Source organism: Saccostrea echinata, unplaced genomic scaffold (genome assembly GCF_033153115.1).
Source record: "Saccostrea echinata isolate AGI-Se365-2 ecotype Australia unplaced genomic scaffold, CSIRO_AGI_Sech_v1 ptg000047l, whole genome shotgun sequence".
NCBI lineage: Eukaryota > Metazoa > Mollusca > Bivalvia > Ostreida > Ostreidae > Saccostrea > Saccostrea echinata.
In genome coordinates this window covers 5,468,214-5,490,040 of record NW_026889796.1, presented here as the reverse complement: position 1 = coordinate 5,490,040, position 21,827 = coordinate 5,468,214, and the positions used below count along the sequence as shown (strand labels likewise).

The 21,827-nt window shown below is 32.1% G+C and overlaps 1 protein-coding gene across 1 annotated transcript; it reads left to right on the top strand.

Moving 5' to 3' along the window:
• Nucleotides 1–884: 884 nt before the first annotated feature.
• LOC133202646 (sulfotransferase 1E1-like) lies at nucleotides 885–3,301 on the top strand. Its single transcript, XM_061338500.1, has 5 exons — nucleotides 885–1,053; nucleotides 1,245–1,559; nucleotides 1,699–1,802; nucleotides 2,378–2,573; nucleotides 3,098–3,301. The coding sequence occupies exons 1-5, from the start codon at nucleotides 888–890 to the stop codon at nucleotides 3,205–3,207; spliced, it is 891 nt and encodes a 296-aa protein (XP_061194484.1). The 5' UTR covers nucleotides 885–887; the 3' UTR covers nucleotides 3,208–3,301.
• The last annotated feature ends 18,526 nt before the right edge of the window (nucleotides 3,302–21,827 follow it).

The following is a 21,827-nucleotide window of genomic DNA, read 5'->3' as shown; positions in this document are numbered from 1 at the left end:
TTTTCTCTCATAATGAAGTTATATACAACCTAAAATCTTGTTTTTTGTTTTTTTTTTTAAATTGTATTGATATTAATATTGGTATTATAATGCTGATAAGTAGCTAGGTAACTGTCCGTAATAAGTCTTGGGTCCTTCTTAGGCTGTACTAACAAATCAATGGGAAAAGATGCGTTTGCAATTGTAATTGTAGAAAATAATAACAGAATTCAGAAAGGCCTCCTTACATCATAAAGAACGATACTTGTAACACTCATTTTCATTCCTGTGGCATACTTACTTTTCTCTATAGAAAATAGTACAAACACGGTGATTAAATAACGTACTTCTGTAGAAATAATTCGGGGGAGAATTGATTTTCTGATATCAAGAAATCCAGCTGAGTTTCTGATATTACAATATGAGTTTTTGATACCAAAAATTCGAATTTTCGTTATCAAAAAAAATTTCATGACATCAGAAAACAACTTAAATATATTAAAAAGGTGTCTCATACATACATGCATTTTTACAACAAACTGGAAAAGCAGATGTTGTTTTGTTTGAGGAGAACAGACAATGTTATAAATTTTGGTGATAAATTTACAAATAGTTTTCTTAAAAATGCCGAATCAGTATTTGTCATCAAATTACACAATTTTAAAACATTAATTTTAGATGAATGTTATATTTTTGTAGCAAAAATTCTTTCCGAATATTACTTATTACATTCCAGTAAATATTTAAATTCATTTCAAATTTGATTATCATTTCACAGATAACACACTCTTTCATTTGATGACAAATAGATCGTGACGAGTCCCAGTAGCTAAATTCAGCGATACATTTTCTATCTTTCTACAGGTCAATTAAAATAGGTCAAAACAGGTTGTATATGTCACGACACCATGACCATGGCGGTTGATTTCTGTGACATTGAAATTCCAGACTATGAAGGACTATACCTTCCCAAGATACCAACATTTTTGAAAGATCCAGGCCACATTCTTACGTCTATAAGGAACTTGACTTTAGGTCCAGATGCAATTATTCTGGCTACATATCCCAGATCAGGTTAGTATTAAAATATATATTATTATAACAATAGCTTAATTGATCGAAAAACTTGAATCACGTTGATCAAATTTTTCGAAAGTTAAGGAGGAAATTACATAACAAACAGCAAAGGGAAAGGTATTTTTGCTAGCATACAATTGTATCAACCAAAAATATTCATTAAATTCAAGAAATGATATTCATTTTAGGAACGCATTGGATGTATGAAATGACAGAGATGTTGCTAAAAGGAAAGGCGGAATATTGCAGAAAATCCAGAGAGACTGCGTATTTGGAGGGATTGTCTGACCTCGACTCAATGCAATTTTACAACAGAATTGTAAGTACTCATGTACCTTTTCAATGGCTCCCCAGAAAACACGTGGATGGATGTGGAAAAATTATATTAGTCATACGGAACCCTAAAGACACTGCTGTTTCCTTGTTTAAAATTTTTGATTCTGGTGGATATATCAAAAATAAAAGTTTCCAAGATTTTGTGCATGAAGACTTTTTGGGACCAAGTAAGTATGCATGATAATTAGTTAAGATGCATTTTGAAAAAGACAAATCGACTAATAATATGAATAATTCATAATGCATTTAATTATTCTATCCTAAAAACAATCAAATACATGTGTGTTTATGACTTGGTTGATTTAGAAGCCATGCATGGAGGATGGTTTGAATATAACAAAGAGTTTCTCAAACAAGCAGCCACTCGAAAGAACGAGATGATCGTAATAACATTTGAGAAGCTTAAAAAGGTAATGGACTATATTATTATTATTATTATTATTGTTATTATTATTATTATTATTATTTATTATAGCAACAATAAAGAGTTCATCATGTTTAAAATTTTGTATTTTGTATTACTGGTACTTTAACCAGGTAACATCATAATTTACAACATGACAGGAGCTCTAGAAATAACCCTTCATTAATCATGATTCATCATAGCACAAATTTGATTTTTTCACACTTAAAGCCTTTTCCCACGCCTATTTAAACACGCTCTTTTACAGGCTGTCTTCTTTCTTTTTTTAAATTTCGTAATATTGAAAGTATTACAAACCAACCAAAACCTTGCACTTTCAGTAGGCGACGACGCGCTTATACTAGCATGTCACATCGAACAGTCAGACAGTGTCATAGACTGTGTATTTTTACTCCAGAAAAACATTTTCAAAGGGAAATCGGGTAAATTTCAGCGAGTTTAGTTGGTGCAAACATTGTTTTCTACGATCTAAATGTTAAGCTTACGTCATCTTGGTGTTTGTCAGCAACATATGAAAAGCCAAGCTATCCGTAGAAATGTTCTATTTATTTGTTCTTATAGGACACGAAGGGAGAACTTCTGAGACTGGCGAAATTTCTAGGTGTAAAAGAAGACGAACAACTTATCAAAGATATAGTAGATAAATGTTCGTTCAACAAGCTAAAAGACGCTGACAAGGTCGTCAGAGAGGATAATCTGATGGCTGAGACTATGAGAGAATTGTCATTAAAAGAAAATGTGGTAGTGTATAGAAAAGGTAATTCCCCTCATATCAAATAATGTATCCTTAGAATATGAAAGAATTATTTAGACTTAACACAGGTGTTTAATTATATATATATATATATATATATATATATATATATATATATATATATATATATATATATATATATATATATATATATATATATATATATATATACGATGGAATCATTTTAATTCGGGGGAGTCATGCAATGTTCATGGACAAGCAACATTATATTGGTTCGGGGAGGGGGGGTGTAATTTCCCGGGTAATCCGTTTTTATAGAAGATTCAATTATCAATTGATGAAAATTCGTGGGTAAGGGTGACCTACGAAATCCCCCAGGAACAATAATGATTCCACAGTATGTAGGGATTGGGGCCGGTAGCAAGGAGTGGGTAACTGAAGCAGAAGATTTTGCTCAAATCCTGATGAAGACCAAATCTAAGACACTTGAAGGAAAAAGGATTATTTCTTTTTACATCGGTAAAAATTTGTCTATAATCAGTCACAAATGACCTTTGACATTACAGGTGAAGCAGGAGACTGGAAAAACTATTTCACCGTGGCCTTGAACGAAGAATTTGACAAGGCGTACACAGAAAGAATGAAAGAAATTGATTTCTATCCAGAATATGAGTAATTGAAATAAAGAAGCTTTGGGAAAAGAACTCAGAAAATGTTCGAGTTATTGAAGTGTAAAATCTTTAACATGCATATATGAATAAAGTTAAGGAAATGTGAATTCCCATTTTCTTCTTCTTGATAAATCTTTGATTTCATTTTTAGGTTAAATCTATCAAAACTTAGCAAATTAATGCACTGTGCAAATAAGCAGGCATGCTATTGTTGTGGAGGCGCACTCCATCAAAAATACCTTATGTCAGTTCACAAACATCTTCTTAAAAATATTTCCATCCACCAGTAATTCTTATATCAATCCAGAAAATTAATACAGGTTTATTTCAAAGGATGATGCATATGCATGAGTGAATCTAAATCAACATTAACTACATTACCTGGTATGTTCTTATTTATTTCTGTATGTATCTTACAAGGGATTATTTCTCGGCGGGATATTGCATCACTATAATGTTCACAGATATATATGGAGAAAGTGGAAATTTTTACATATTAGTGGAGCGTAGCGGGAACGATAACTCTGGGTAGAGATTGACGACGGACATATTTTGATATAGATTACTTATTATCTCGTAAGTACGACTTAGTATCTCGATCATACGACATAGGAAAAAATATTTTCAACTGGAAGCACTACTCTTCCGTAGTAAATGACCAATAACAAGATATAAAAATTTCCGAGTTCTATTTTTATTGAAGATGTAGTTTATGATATCACAAAAAGTTATTAATTTTCTAGTGAAGAATAGTTGTTAAAGTGTTGAAAGAAAAGTCATATGACTTTTGAACAATTTTTGTGATTTTAAATTTTCTAAAAGTTCTTTGGAGTTTTTGAGAATTCACATTTGATTTACACTTCGATCTCGAATATGCTGTAACACAATCCGTCTGACTGAAGTTTTATAGCAGTTAATATTTTTGTGAGGATAAAGATAAGGGCTTTGTAGAGCATTTGTTGGACCCGACAATGTACGTATCTTTGTTTGTAAGGATGTTTATGAAGTTTAGGAATCCAGTATTGGTTGGGTAGATCGAACTGTTTGAACTTAGGATTTGCAAATTAGATGAAATCGACTGGAAATTAAGCTGTTTTCCCCAATCTAGATACAAAGATTTTTGTTAAATAGACATTCAATAGTAAAAAAAAATGTTAGTGCTAATATGAAAACCTATAAAATTTAATGTAATCATTGTCATATTTTTGATTGTGCATTTGTGATATTTCAATCCATTGAAAAAAAAAAATAATGTACTTAAAAATATATGTTTTTATTATTTATTTCATTTTTGGTGCATCATGAACATTCCAAATCCTTTAGTGATAAAGAAGAAACTTTTGTCATAAAGGAAGTGCTAGGAAGTACAACGAATATCCCTATAACACAAAATATCTTTTGTGAAAAGCATTCAATCATTTTGTGGATTATTTTATATCAAACGTAAAACCACTTTTTAAAAAGGAGAACTATAAATCTACCGGTACTTTTTTTTTGGTTTTGGTAGATTTGTATTTTTATAAATTGCGGACTCAAATATTTTATAACAGAACGAGTTCTGCCAAGCTTCACCTAAACTTGAGAGTATAGCTGGAACCTCTGGTATGGAAAACTAGAAGTAAATAATGAAAGATTTGGAGTGTCTTACTAAAATTATATACCAGCTAAATTCTCTCTCGCTTAATCATTCACCCACCCCAAAATCATATGAAAATTTTGTGTTAAGTTCATACAGAAATTTAAATATATTGTAACTTAACGGTCCAAGAAAAAGTCGTCCAAAATTAAAAAAAAAGAAGAAATTCTGAAGAGTTGTAGAAAAAAAAATCAGATATTAACCAAACTTGCTAAAATTTCCTTCAGTGAACTAGGCATGAGATGCACTTTGATTCTTTTGATGCCAAACAGAGGACGAGAAGAGATCCTTACTTTCTTCGTCTCTACAAGGGCTGTTCGGAAATTATTGAGACATTGTGTATATTCTTCTTTCTAATGAAAGTTTTTCGGTGAAAATTTGCATATACGTTTGACAAACTCTAAGAAGTAATAAAAACAAGAAATATTTTAAAAATATTTTATTTCATCTTTTCAATGGAATATTAATATGTCAATGGTAGGGGTACCCGGCGCAGTCACGAAATCGGATATTGAAAATATGTAACACCAACGTTAAAACTCCCAGTGGATACATAGTAAGAGCGAAAATAATTCAAATTATGTATATAATATTTCAGTTTAACTTTGACTTCATTTTGTGCAAGATTGTTAGAATTTCGATCAGAAATACGGAGACCATTAAAATGTTTACGCGCGGTATAGCTATCTGATAACGACGACAAAACGGATTTTGACGTCAAGGCGGAGCAGCGATCATACCTAAAATTTTGTGTAGCGGTATTGAGAACTCTTGTTCAGACTAAACGACCTGCTAAAACAATAACGATGCAATAAAACAGGTCTAAGGGTTTATTTTTTCATTGGTATATATCATTTTCTTACAAATAATTCAACCAGAGTAAAAATAAAAGCCCCGGACGACCATCAATTATTACGGACTAAATAACGTTGACCCGCATTGCACAACTCGGTACTGCATGATGCTAAGTTAACCTGTATTTGACACTTTTTGTATATTTTACACGGGGGAAGCAGCAGCATTTTTTTTTTTTTTTTTTTTTTTTTTTTTTTTTTTTTTTTTTAAAGAATCGATTAAGAATTATAAGACACAGTTTGATTTTTGAAATGTTATATGTAATGATAGAGAAAGTAGATTGAATGCTTTCTGGTCATTTCACAATGAGAATATATCGGCTGACCTGACGTTAAAATGACGTAGCGATGCTGCTCCAGGTCAATAGACATATGCTTGTTTATAATTTCACCGGAACTTATTAAATTATCCTATAAATTAGAAATTTTGTACATTTGTTTTATTTGTTCTTTAAAAAACGTTGACGAATTTTTATGAATTTATCTCTGTCCTTTGTGGAGTAAAAGTATTTGTCTCAATAATTTTCGAACAGCCCTCGTATATACCAAAAACTTACTAATTATCACTGTAAGTCATTTCAGTGGATTCTGCCTATTTCCCTAGATACTTTATATTCTTTTGATGTTATAAATGAAATAAAAAAGGTTTACCTCTTTATGGAAACCATACATATTAGCAAACAACTTCTGTTTATCCCTTTTTATTCGAGGGTACTTAATTTTCGCGCCAGGTATCATAAAAGATCATTCACATCAGTAAATACTATTTGTGAATATTTTGCCTTGCTTATAAATCGAAACAATTAACTTGCGAAAATAAAGTGTGGCAAAGTTTTTGTGATCTACAGTTTATAACAGATTCTTCAGTCTCTACGTAAATTAACTATTTTTATGTTAGGGATTTGTAAGAACATTAATAACTGTTCCTAATTTCCTTGATATAAGTTTTTTTCCCCAATCTAAATCATCATCTCTATATGAGTAAAAAAAAAGATTATCGAATGGACGTTAAACAACACCAAGCAATCAATCAATCGTTACCTTATAAAATAACTCTAAATGACTTGATTATTTATAAGCTTCACATAAAATTTACAATCAGCTGAATTTTTTGACAGGTTTATTTACATTAATTGCCATATTTAAGAAATCCACTTTTTGCATGAATATAATAAGAAATGTCATTTTCAAAATTAAACAATATTTATAGTCTATTGTTCGAAGGATGATGATTTTTTTAATTCACATATATGTAATAACCTTTGATCCCGAAGGCTAAAGTGACCTTTTCTGATAAAAATTTGGACGTTGTCTGTCGTTGTCGTCATTGTCTCGATAACCTTTTACAATGTCATTTTCTCCAAAACCACTAGACCAATTTCAACCAAACTTGGCACAGAGTATCCTTGGGTAAAGATAATTCAAGTTGTTTAAATGAAGGGCCACATCCTCTTTCAGATATTTAAGAAATAAGTAAAAATTGGATGGGTCATTTAAAATCTTCTTCTCGAGAACCACTGGGCTGGAAAAGTGAAACATATGAAATCTTCCTGACATAATGTAGATTGAAATTTGTTCAAATCATGACCCCCGGGGGTAGGGTGGGGGCATAATGGACAGTCAGAGTACTAGTATTCCAAAGGAAAACATCGGGAAAATCTTTAAAAATCTTCTCAAGAACAGCAAAACCATGATTTGTCATATTAATATGGAAGCATCTTCAGGTAGAGTAGATTAGAATTGGTTCAAATCATGACCCTCGGGGGTTGGGTGGGGTACAATGAGTCATAGGAATACATACAAAAAATTTCTAAGAACAGGAGGGCCTTGATTAATCGCATTAACATTGAAGCATCCTCAAGTAGTGCAAATTCATGTTTATTCAAATTATGATCCCTGTCGGTAAGGTGGGGCTACAATGGGTGATCAAAGTTTTACATAGTAATATATATGAAGAAGAATCTGCTGATGAAGAGCAAGAAGGATCATAGTTACTCAGGTGAGCATTGTGCATGGTCCATGGGCCTCTTGTTTTCTATGGAGATCAGTATTGATTGGCAACTGTTGCACAGTATGCAATACTGTTCATATACTTTTACATTGGGAAGTTAATGAAGACAGTTATTTGCATTAATCTTTGACATAAATTTAATACATAGCTGAGACTTCCTATGATTGTTCAATATCAGCATAAGTATAAACAGACATGCATATACGTATCTGTAAGCGGCTGCGCGTCAGATTACATTTTCAGTATCACAATTATGTGGAATACTTCTCTGAGAAGTGGCAAAACTTGATAATCATTAATTAAGAACACTTGAATTGAAAATTGCGTTAGACAATCAAATCCAAAAACAGTCTTCACTCAGTAAAAAAACTATTTTAAAAAAATATTAAAAAAAAAATATAATCAAGTTACATCCCGCTTTTTTCATCAAGACTTTGATTCTCATTTAGACAACTTTGCAAACACACTCTAAAAATTGGGAATAGATAATGATTTACACAAGTTTGTAAATTTAATGAGAAATTGTGAGAAAATTCAATAATAATTTAATAAAAACAAAAAAGTAAAAAAAAAAAATAATATGACTTGAAAGAGATGGATGGGGATGATTCTAATGTCATTAAGTATGTTTCATAGATTAATCATAATAAATATTTGAACATATTAAAACTTCACTGTATCATTATGTTTCTGTATAATAAAGACCTAAAATTGTTGTGCGTTAAGCATACAGTGTGTAAGACGACAAATGAATACCAGCAATTGAACTGCCCTGGTACGATTTTTTCATGTAACTGTCAGTGTTCTTTTGCAAGTATTTCAAATTGATTTCATATATGATTTGATTTTTACAAGCATGCTCAGTACAGTTGCACTGCACCTTATCTCTATGTCTTTGATGTAAACATAACTAGATATTAATAATTGAATGTTGTACTAACTATAGACGTTAATGGCCAACAAACAACTACACTATGTGACAAAAAGGACAACTTTAGCTTTTCCATCGTCAAATTCCTTTATTCATGATGTAAATGTATATGGTGTTTATATCTCCTAGCTGATTTGGTACACAAGAGCATGCTCTGAGAATACGATCAATTAGGCTACTGACAAAGAAGTTCATGATACAGGGCTTTCAACAATTTCGTTTAAAGTTCGTGAATACTGTGATCGTTATATGAACGTTTGCATATACAACCTACCTTTGAGTCATATTTTGACAGACATGTTTCATACCAATTGTTAGGTCATTGAATCTAAACTAATTGTGACTACTGCTTTCTCTTCCGTTTACCTGATCAAAATGGATGTCTCAGGGACGCTTACTCCTCTTAGCACCTGATCCTAAGTGTGGTGTTTCCAGGGGTATTTGTTCTTTTTTGCCCTCTTACCGTATATTTAAAGACAGAAGGAATAACCTTCTATTTCCTTGCCTTTACTTTAATGATTTTTTGTTAAGTCCATTCGCCAAAAGCTTAGTCGAAAAAGTGCCGGAGAAAATCTACTTGCTGTTTATACTTCTAGATCCTCCGGTGTAACACACGCGCAAGGCTGGAAACCACCGGAGACACTATCGGTGCTACCAAATAAAACAATAAGTACAACTTTGATTATACATAAAACAACATACGTGCCTCGTAACTGTTAGCAGTTCACTACAAAAAATCTTCGTAACTCAAATAAATGTCACAGTCCGGAAGAAAACAGCAATATACATTCAAAAGACCGCCAGAAAATAGATAGTGATCGGGGGTAAAATGCTCAAATTACAACTCAAGCGTCATACAATCAGTTTCGGTAAAATTTCATTAAAACTTTATTTACTTGACATTTCAGTAGTGTTCAGTAATATCCATGCAGCTTTTGTAACGTAAACAACAATGCATCAAGTCATGAACATTTATAAAGACCCTATAATTTACAAACATTGTCAATTCAGGGGTCGTATAACAACATAAAATATTACAAAATCAGCTAACAACGGAAAATAATCAACCAATTGCATTAATGATAACCACAAGTAATATTATTTATGGTAACATGACAATGACATGATATTCATATGCATATCAGAGACAAATAACTCCACAGCAGGTAGAACTCCAAGGACAAGAGTTTAAATATGTTGGTAACCAAAGAAAGGTCTTGTCACAAGGAATAGATAATTCATATATGAAAGACCTAGCACCAACTGTTCAGAAGTTAAAGGCAAGGTAAAAGTTTCTTTTCAAATGTAGGTCAAACTCCAAGATCAGGGTAAAAAATGTTGGTACCCTAAGAAAGATCTTGTCACAAGAGTACTGTGCAACAATATATTCGAGAAGTGGTGTAAATCAGATGTGGATACTTAAAAATTCCAAGGAACTTTTGGAAAATTTGAAATCACAAGATTTAACCAAAATCAACAGCTTAAAAACTTACGACTTTTCAACTTTATACACAACCATTCCCCACGATAAATTAAAATCCAGGCTTTTGATATCATCTACTTTTTCAATAAAAATGGAACTCGTAAATTTACTTACCTTGTCATTGGTCATTTGCAAAATTATTTTGTTAAAAAAACATTCTGATTGTACACACAGGTACTCTGAAGTTGACATTAAAAATATGCTTGAGATTCTGATTGACAATATTTATGTGGTTTTTGGAGACCAGGTCTTCCAATAATCTATTGGAATTCCCATGGGTAGCAATCGCGCCCCGTTATTAGCAGACCTTTTTCGTATTCATATGAAGCAGAATTTGTCCAAAATCTTATACGTGTAAAAAAAAAAAAAAAAAAAAAAAAAAAAAACATAGCTGTGGCCTTCAACTCGACATTTAGATATATCGACGACGTATTGTCAATTAACAATGGTTATTTCCATTCTTATGTCGATACAATATATCCCGGTGAGCTTGAAATAAAAGACACTACAGAGTCTGACACATCTGTATCATATTTGGATATTTTACTTCAAAAGACGCTAATGGTAATCTAACAACCAAGCTTTATGATAAACGTGATGACTTTATAAATTAACTTTTCAATCGTCAACTACCCAATATACCTTCATCACCTGCATACGGGGTTTATATCTCTCAGTTGATTCGATACGCAAGAGCATGCTCTACGTATATACAATTTCTAAAACGAGGTAAATTATTGACAAACAAATTGATGAAACAAGAATATTAGCAGTCTCGTTTAAAGTCATCATTTGTTAAGTTCTATGGTCGATACAATGACCTTGTCCGCAAATACAATTTATCATTGAGTCAAATGCTGACTGACGTTTTTCATACTAATTGTTAGGCCATTATTTAACACTGAATTGTCGACGGAAATCACAGACTTGCACGTAGGCATATTTTTACACACCAATAACTCACACAGAACTTAAAAACATTCCTTAAATAAACATACATATATATACTGATTAAATAGAAACAATTGTTAACATATAAGACTTAGAATAGGCATTTTTATTGACAAATTCTTAATTTGATTTTTTTTTATCGTCAAACACCGACTTGTTATCTTGTCCAGTCAAGATAAGCTATCGTAATTTTTACGATAGCTTATCTCGACAGAAAGAAATGATTTATCTTGCAACAGAGTGTGATAGCTTGTCCTGACTAGACAGGATATAAAGTCGGTGTTTGTCGACAAACCAGAAAGTTATCATGACTTGTCGAGATAGTTATCTTGACATGATATGCTATGTTTACAAAAAATTATGTGGATGGCATAAATATGCCTCCATAGAAATGCATTATCTATTAAAGCACGTAAGAATGAGCAATAAAATTGGAAACGTTGAAGTAGACTAATGAAAGAGCTTAGGGCTAGAGCTCCTATTGTGATGGGGTAGCCCATAAATTGTCCAAATTCAATTATGTTGTGCCAGTAACGATGGAAAAACGTCATGTATGTTTCATAATAAAAAATGATGAGAACATTTTCGGTATTTAAATGCGTGTCAACTCGACTCCTGATGAAAAAAATATCCGGATGATAGATTTTGTTACATACATATGTACTACTTGCTTGCAATGAAATTCTGCCCTGGACACAATATAATATGAATCAAATGTAACTTGAATCACTATAATATATTTCACAAAACAGATGATTATGAGGCTCTTAAAAACTGCATTCTTAAATCTTTGTGATCAATTAAAAAATCAAATCATGAATAGTCTCAGTTCAGTGATTTGCATTCCATAAAGGTGTTGTATTAAAGGTATACAGATGTGATAACCTAGGTCAAAAGAAAATTGAAAGGATGAATCGTTAAACGTCCAAATCTGCCCCCCCCCCCCCTTCCCCGATAATTTACAAAAAATTAAATTAAAGATTTTCTACATATTTTTGCCTCAATCTTTCCAATTTTCTTAGACTGTCAGATGTATTCCTGCAGAATTGGCTGATCTCATCATAGAGGTACCACTGCCTGGCAGCATCAAATGAAAGATAGCATAGTTTTATGAAAGTCAGATCCAAAATATTTTCATTAATTATTATCAGCCTTTAAATATATAGGAAGAAATACATGTAACTAGATTTTCACTGTATTTTTTCAGTCCTAGATTGTTAAATTAAGCGTACGATAGTCGTTAAGCAAATAGTATAAAGACATCGATATCTTCTCTTGCAACTATTGCAGGATGATTTGAAGTGCATTTAATCTATCTTATCTAATGTGTTAATGTCACACCTTTAAAATTCACCTCCCAAAACCACTCCTAGAAGAAAAAGATGATAGAGGTTATAATAGTAAAATAAACGGACAAGACAGAAAAACGTGGAGGATAAAAGTAAAACATTAAAGAACAAGACAGAAGATACAAATGATAGAGGTTATAACAGTAAAGTAAACGAACGAACAGGTCAGAGAAAGGATGATTGTAGTTATAACAGAACAGACAAAACAGAATCTAAAATAATAGTAGATGCAATGGTAAACAAACGGATAAGACAAAAAGTAAAGATGATCGAGGTTATAGTATAGTGAGTACGGAAGCGTATTAGTGTCATGTAATTTTTTTTGTGTAAATCCAACTTTAATCTTGGCTTTTCCAACTTTAATCTTGGCTTTTTCAATTTTAATCTTGGCTTTTTCAACTTTACATTCCAACTTTAAAGTTGGAAATTCCAACTTCAATCTTGACTTTCCCAACTGGTAATTTCAGTATATATGAACTAAAGTTTATGTATAAATTAGGTTTTTACACAATAAGTGCATATATGTATTGCTTTACATAATTATATTGAAAAGTATAATAAATGCTAGGAAGAAAAGAGTTTACATGTATTGTAAGAAAATATTTTCACCTTGCAGAGTTTTAATTACTGCAATGTATTAAAAATCAAAGGCTGAACTACATACCACTGGGTGAATAATGCATTAAGAACTACGCACGCTAACTCTCGATTCTCGCCTACATTTTACAGCCATTTAATTCAATACTAATCTTAATTTGGTCATTAAAACTACTTTGAATGAAAAAGAAGAGTTCAATGGTAAGTGATTAACAGTTTTAATACCAATGTCAAATAATTAATACTCTTCATTACAACTCTTATTATAAGGGGGGTAAACGATGTTGTCCAGTGAAATCAGGCTTTAAAACAACACCAGATTTCAAAATATTCTTGGAAATGGATAAATGTCCCTTAAATCTGTTTGTACGTATATAACTCCTGTAAAATTAAATACATATGATTGATAAAGTACTTTTTTTTTTATAGTTGTAACCCCCCTTGAAATATGTGATAAAACGATAATTTTTCTGTTTTTGTCTGTAAATATATGTCCCCCCTTCTGTGAAACAACAAAAGTTTTGGTATGAATTTGATAAATAACGATTCTCAAAACATGTAAAAAGGGAATTTTTTTCATGGGGGGGGGGGGGGGCTAGATGTTTTAAAAAAAATTCCCTGTTTACCATTGATTTCTATAGTGAAAAACACAAGTTTTACCAAAATTATATAGTTATCTCTCTTTGTTTTCCCAAATAAGTTATGTTTCGTGAAATTCCATATAAATATCTATATAGATATGAAAATTCATTCATTAATTTCGACACTTTTCATATGTCTGTTACGTGTAGACAGTGCCAATTTATATCAGATAATTCATTTTATTCTAACTGATGGAATTGGTTTGGTTTGAACATCAGTGACAATTGCGTCTTTTCTTGGCATAACTTCGGTTGGGTAAATACTTATGTTTGGATTCTTCTTCCTAAGGTCCGTAATTATTTCGAAAAAGTCATTTTCCATAGCTTCCATATCGCGTTGATTTGAAACATAATTTCCATTGGACTGTATGATGTATCCAAGAGAAGACACGTCGTAATGCAGAAGTTTTTTACGAACAGTGAGGGTTCTTTATCGTGCCAAGGCCTACCGTTACACGGGGCCTCGGTTTTTAAGGTCTCATATGAAGACCTGCAACTTTCACTTCACTTCTAAGTGCCGAGCGCTATATCGACATATAAATGAAAGTAACGATTATTAATTGATAAAAAAAAAACCGTCGGTATATCTAAAGTTCAGATGAAGGCCACAATTAAGAGGTTTCTTCTTCTCTTGCAGAAGTTTCTGAATAAATATTGCTTCATAGGACTTTAAAAACAAGTTGGCTGAAAAAAGGAGCACAATCAGTGCCCATCGAAATTCCAACAGTTTGTTGAAATACCAGATCGCCAAAGTCTACATAAATGTTATCAATGAGGAACCCCGGCATCATTTTAATGTCAACCTCAGAGTATTTGTGTGTAGATTCAGAATGATTTTTAACAAAAAAAGCTTGTTCGTAGAAAACCAATCACAACATATAAAAATTTCCGAGTTCTATTTTAAACATTTTAATCCAAAACTAATTAAACAACGTTTATTACATTTCAACTCTGGACCGTCCACTCTATCTATGTCCTTAAAAACGACGATTAAGCTCAAACAAACAAAAACAAAATTATCTGACTTACTTTTTTAAAAAGAAATATTTTGGTTATCAATATTTATCTAAGACAATTCGAATTGACGAAAACGCCATTGTCCATGAACGTTTTGGGTAGTCCTCATATTTGTTGGATTAATCGATTAATTTTTTGTGTAATTTAATTTTTATAGCATGGACAATATAGTTGCACAGCATGTAGCTTTGATAGGAACGTCACTTTACTCTTCAATATACAGACAGACAGACGCCTTGGCATATGGCATAAATGCTTTTGTTCTTCCTCAAGTAGAACTAACCCCAACCTCACTGCACCCCCCAGTAATACAAAAAAAAACTCGATCATCCTCTTTTGACTGATCCGTGTAGATTCTTTCTCCTCCCAATATGCACTCCTTTCTAGAAAATCCTCGAGACATTTCAGGACTCTTGTGATTGTAAAATAAAACGCACACATTCGGATTTGCTTTTGTATTCAACTGTGCGCTGGGCAAAATCAGCAAACACAACAAATGTTCGTTTAATTTTTGTTAGGTCATAAAATATAGGGGAACTTTGTACCCTGGGCAATATCACACAACGAGGTCATAAAATATAGGGGAATTCTATATTACACAAGGGAGTTCATTGCAATGGCGGTAGATTTTTGTGACATTGATATTCCAGAGTATGAAGGACTGTATCTTCCTAAGATAACAACATTTTTGAAAGATCCAGGTGGTTCCCTTAAATCTATAAGGGACTTGATTGTAGGTCCAAATGCAATTATTCTGGCGACATATCCAAGATAAGGTTAGTTGAAAAATTGATAACAACCTTTCATAATAAGGAAAAATCAGTCGATTTTAAATAAATACAAATGTTTATGGGATAAATTCTCATTTAAACAAAGGGAGATGAGAAAGCCAGAATAAATTTGGATGTACAGATAAATCTGAACACACAGTGTCGAAGCAGTGGCTGTTATAAATGTTAATGTATTATATAAAAAAGACAAAAGACTAGTCATTCTGTTTATGACATAGTTTACCTTTGAAAATAATAGGCATGGAACTTTTCTAAATGATCTTCAGATAGATATGTCAGGCATTTGAACTTACAGTAGAAATTAAAAAGCAGACTAGTCATACCGCACTGTCATTCTTTATCCCTGCTGTATTTTTCGTGCATGCTTTAGCATTGGACTTGGTGTACACAAGTTTCTTTGATCAAAAGGTTTCGTTTACGCTGTATAATTTATTGTTTGCAACTCTCGATATGAGATTATCTTTTTATGGATGAAAAAAGAAATAAAAAACAACGGGTAAAGCGCACAAAGAAAAAATTTCGTGACATACGGCGAAGGTAGATACAGTTTGTATATTAAAAACTGGATAAAATATATCAAGAAGTAAGAATGATCTTTATACTAAATGAATAATTATATTTAACTATATACGAACATAACTTTATAGGGACACATTGGGTATATGTAATGAACGAGATGCTTCTTAAGGGACAGGCGGAGTAATGCCAAACGGGGCTAAAATCTCCCTGTATATAGTAGATTTATCACTGTTCGTTATCTTAATCTTTTATATATCTTACATCCACTCATATTGTATATTTCTTTCTATTATGATTATTTTAGAGGCGATGCATGGAGGATGGTTTGAATATAAGCGAGATTTTCTTCAACAAGCAGCTTCCCGAAAGAGCCAGATAATAGTTATAGCTTTTGAAAAGCTGAAAAAAGTATAAGGAGTTATTTTAATCAGCATTATGTTGTTATGTTCGTGTATGAATCAGTTTAATAAAAAAGGTTGTAAAAACGCACATGGCGTGGTCAGGCATATAACATGAATAATATACTTTTTTGTTGGATTGCGTTTTGAGAACATGAATGCACTAATATTAGGTAGCCATCTCTAATCGAAAATTGTCCTATCTTCTGATTCAATAAATTTGCACTTATTCCACGTCTTCTAAAGAGCAATTAAGCAAACTTTAACTAAACTAAGTACAAGGTATTCTTAGATAATTAGAATTTGATGACTGTTCAAATGATGGGCCATGTCCTTCTCCAAGATGAGCATTCTTAGAAGTTCATCCTTTCCAGGCATACCCCTTTATTTAAATTCTTAAATAATGGATTAAATTTAAATGAACATTTTTTGCTTTTTTTCAAATGCATGTTTGTTCGAAGAAGCACATATTGTGCAGATCCTTTATCTTGAAATCAATGAATTCCGTAATATATAAGTCCCTATTTATTGTGGTGTTAATTTGACTTTTGATAAATACATTGGTAATATTAGTATATTAATTTGAAGATTTGAAGCTATTTGTATTAAAAAAACTAATTGCAGTCCGACTGACAAACTAAACTGAACTTGGTATTATGGATCATTGATATCAGATATTCAAAATCAATGACACGAATGGTTGCAGACTTTAACAAAAGGTTTATATATATAAAGTTCCAAATCTTATGGTTGATTGGTATCCGTGTAAAAAAGAAAACGCTTGCCATTTTACAAACTGTAAAAGGTTTTATTGATTTTTTTTTTTAAATATGTAATCTTTAAAAAAATATCTTTTTGCTCTTTTAGGACACGAAGGGGGGACTTTTAAGATTGGCCAAATTTTTGGTTTGAAAGAAAACGAAAAACTACTTACAGATATAGTTGATAAATGTTCCTTCAGCCAGCTTAAAGACTGACAAAGTGGTCAGAGAGGATAATCTGATGGTTGATATGATGAGAGAATTGTCATTGAATGAGAATCCAGTAGTGTATAGAAAAGGTAAGGCTCCTCAAATCAATATAATATAATTAGAAAATTAAGGAAACACATACCTGTTAAAAACAACGCCGAAATCATTTAAGATTTATAAAAGGTGTTTAAGTAGAATACACAATAAAATAAGAAGACATTTGGGATGTTTGGTTTTTTATAGAATTCAATCAGGAGATATTGGAGTGGAATATTTAGTTTGTTCATTTGTCTAAAATCAGTTACATGTACAGAATGTCGACTTTCACGTAAACTAGGAGATTGGAAAAACTTTTTCACTGTGAAATTGAACGAAGAATTTGACAAGGCGTACAAAGAAAGAATGAAAGGAGTTAATTTTAACCCAGAATATGAGTAATGGACATTTGCCATCAGATAAACTTTGGAAAAAGAATCAGAAAAATATTCAGTTTATAATGTATGGATTTATCAATGAAGTTAATGACAATGAAGTGTAAATTATATCTTCCTCTCCTTAAAAAATCTTTGATTTCTTTTTGCAGGTTTAATTAATAAATGTTATATTATGCATATTTATTTGAGGTGGTACTGATCAGTCTTTCTGTCGATGAAAAAGGGATATACCATATCTCTATAAACAATAAAATCTTTAGACAGCTTGATTTTTTAAAAAAATTATTTCAAAATCTTCATATTTCAAAAATGTTTATACCCCCTTTTTCCCACTGAATCATAATTGATTGATTGATTGACTATTGTTTCATGTCCCGTTCGAAAAAATTTCACTCATATAAAGACATCACTATATTCCAGCGAAGGGCTTCAAAAGACCGTTACTCGGCACTCAGGGCAATGAGCAGTGAGGGTTCTTTATCGTGCCAACGCCTATCATGCCAAAGGTCTCATCCGAAAGACCCGCAACTTTCACTTTAAAGTGCTGAGTGCTTGACGAAGGAACAGTTGTTACATAGTTTTCCTCGACTTAGGTCAGTCGCGGACGTGATTTGAACACACGACCTTCCCATCACGGAGCGAGCGCTCTACCAACTAAGCTACTGTGACGTTTGAATCGTAATTGAAATTAAACGACTATTTTCTACACAATAGTGAGATTGAAAGAATGAAATAACTTTATGTGCTTGAAATCAAAGTAACTTGACTTGCTTTCCGATAAATTATCCAAGTACATATTAATCATATGCGTTGTAGAAGGTAGTAATACTTTTTGAGCTGCATGCGTATGTTTGTGTTTTGACTTACTGTAGTCTGCAGAGTGTTTATAAACATAGCCAAGAGAGTAACTTTGAAATTAGGATTTTCAGTTTAAACGAAATCAATTGGCAATTGTAAATGTAAGATGTGTTTTTCACTGAAAACTTAGAAACTATGATTTTTTTACTGACGTTTAGTAACAAGAGAAAATTACGTTTATCGGGATCTGAAATGCAATAAGAACTTGTAGTTGTGAAGAAAACGGATAATAAGCACGGTTTTATTATTGAATAAAAACAGATTATTTCTTTTGGAATATATTTTATATAAGAAGGTCTGAGTGACATATGATAAAGACAAAAAAAACTGTTTTTAACGAAATTTATAACGCTAACTTATTTCCTTGCTGAACAAACCCCCTACTGAATGTACAGATTAATGAGATCCAAACGGCAATTAATACAAAGTAAATTCGTGAAAATTTACTGAGAACAAATAGAAAAATACATTGTTAGCATTAAATGAGTATTGTCTCAAAAAGCGGTTGAGAGTAAGAACTATGTGTTATACAATTAAATTCAATTTGGCGGCTGTTTGGTCAGCTTCCTGTTTGAACAGGCTGGCAGTAGCCGATGTAAAGACGAATAATGACCCTCGTAGAAGAATGACCTGGAGTTCATCGAAAAATGACCCTCTAGTTGTAGAAAAATGTATTTTCTTTGTAGAGAAAAAACCACAGAGGTCAGTGTTCTACATGTGCAACCTATAAGAAATTGACCCCAGTTGAAAAATGACCCCCATCCCAACAGTGTGATACAAAGTTCAAAAGAGATGATTGATGCCAAGGTTTGGGTCTCAACGGGTAATTCTCTTGCGTTTTTCTGATTAACACTTGGCGAACACGCATTTAAAATTTCTTTAATAAGAGTACATTGTATGTGTTTCTTTTTATTAAACCTATTGTGTTCCGAGCTCAAAATTAAAATTGCACATTATGTAAAGTTAGCTACTAGTAACTGGCTACAAGTGGGTAAAGTTATCTACTAGTAACTGGCTACTAGTAACTGACTTAAAATCAATCTGATTAAAATCAGATCCTTTGATCCGCTCACATAGATCGCTACACAAGGATATCCATTTAGGGTCATCTCCTGGTGACATTTCTGATAAAAATATTCATTAAAATTTTGACCAGTCAGAGAGATCGTACTTAAGCGACATTCGGGAAAATGAATGTGGAAGTGAAAGTAGCTGTGGAGAAGACCTAGTCGTTTCGTACAAAACAAAGAGCCAAAAAAAAAAAAAAAAAAAAAAAAAAACAAACAAACAAACAAACAAACAAAAAACAAAAAAACCATGGCAAAGACAAATACTAGATATATTTCTGTACAGAAAAGACTGGTCGTTCTTTTGACAGGTTATGGCAATTAGGTCACAATTTTCCATTCGTGTATCATCGGGGCTTTCACCTCTGAGACTGAATTCCAAGATACTTCTAAATTCTTGCAACCAAACGTTTGATTGGATAATTGAAAGGTCACCAGGAGATTACTCTGAATGGGGTTTCTGCAGATCCTTGTGTAGCGATCTATGTGAGCGGATCAAAGGATCTGATTTTAATCAGATTGACTTAAAATATGAATAAAGCTTGCTACTAGTAACTGGCTACAACATGTGCGTAAAGCTAGTACTAGTTACTAGAAACTAACTTTAAATGTGAGTAAAGGCTACATTACATAATACATTTATTATTTTAAAGAAAAAAATAATGTATTAATGTATTTTTTTTTAAAATTTTGAATAACAATCTCGTATTTTTGTTTCGCTAGTCAAAATATCTTATATTAAAATATACTACTTGCAGATCAATACTATCATTTCGTATGCATTTTGAATTAGTCATATGATTATGTGTTAAGAAAGTGCCATGGAAGAAACTTTTTTGTAAAAAAGCACAATATGTACTCCGAAGTTTGATAGTCGCACCAAAGACCGATGGTCTGCGCAATAGTCCGTTTTGGGTTTATTCAAGCACTGTCATCAAATTCTGATTGGCCGCCTCCTAAAGACACATCACGCCAAAATCTGATGGTGACAAAATGATTAATGTCTGTGATGTCACATTACGGCGACGTTGCTCGTGATTTAAATAAAAATACAAGCAGAAGGCTCTCCGAATGGAAGTTATGTTTTCGAAATATATAAATGAAACGGCACACTAACGTTTTCTCTAAGATATAATGTCACGGAATCAAAAAAGGTAAGAAACTTTTTTTTAGTCAGTAACCTGGATAAAAATTTACTTTATTGATTTTAGCCTTCATCGGTATATGGTGACGTCTCTATATGAGTGAAAAATTCCCGAATGGGACGTAAGACAACATACAATCAATCAATCAGACATCTCTGAAAAAAACCCATAATGATTCTTGATTATCTGAATTAATTTTATTCCAACACCCGGGAAATATAACATTTACTGGTGCCTTTCACTTCTAAAATATGCTCTCTTTTTTTTAAGTTTGTGTTCTTTTACTGAATTCTGTTTAACTTTACAGAAGGTTGCAAGTTATCGAATGATTAGAGTACATAGTGAAGTTTTCGGCGTTAATTTGAATAAAACAAATTGGAAAAAATTAAAGCGTGGACACCGACGTCCTCCATGGCACCTGATCCCACCTCTTATTTTTTTGGAGGTCCGTGTTTGCTCTGCTCCCGATTTGTATTGTTTTAATGGACTTTGAGCTTGAATACTGTTCGTTATGTCCATAATTCATCTGATAGCTTCAGGCAACTTGGGTTGAAATGTACGATATCTGAAGCTTAGCTCTATTTGGGATGAATTTTTACAATATCGGGAGCTTATCTAAAAATGCAATGATTCCTAAAATCAAAGTGATTAAAATTGTGAAATATTTCTTTATTTATCATATATTTTAAACTGTACAAAATGTAAAAAAAAAAAAAAAAAAAAAAAAAATGAAAAAAGATACATCGAAATTCATTCTCACATGAATATTGTTAGGAACATCGACTTACATCATCATATAATATTGACTTTGACACTGATTTCGGTATCATTTTTTGATACATAAGTTCAAATGTGTCTATAGCAGTGCTTCATGTAGTAAAATCAATTCAATACAACGATTTATAATAAGAAAAATATCATCTGCCTTGAATACACAGACAATCAAACATTGGTAGCAGTATTAGTGTTATT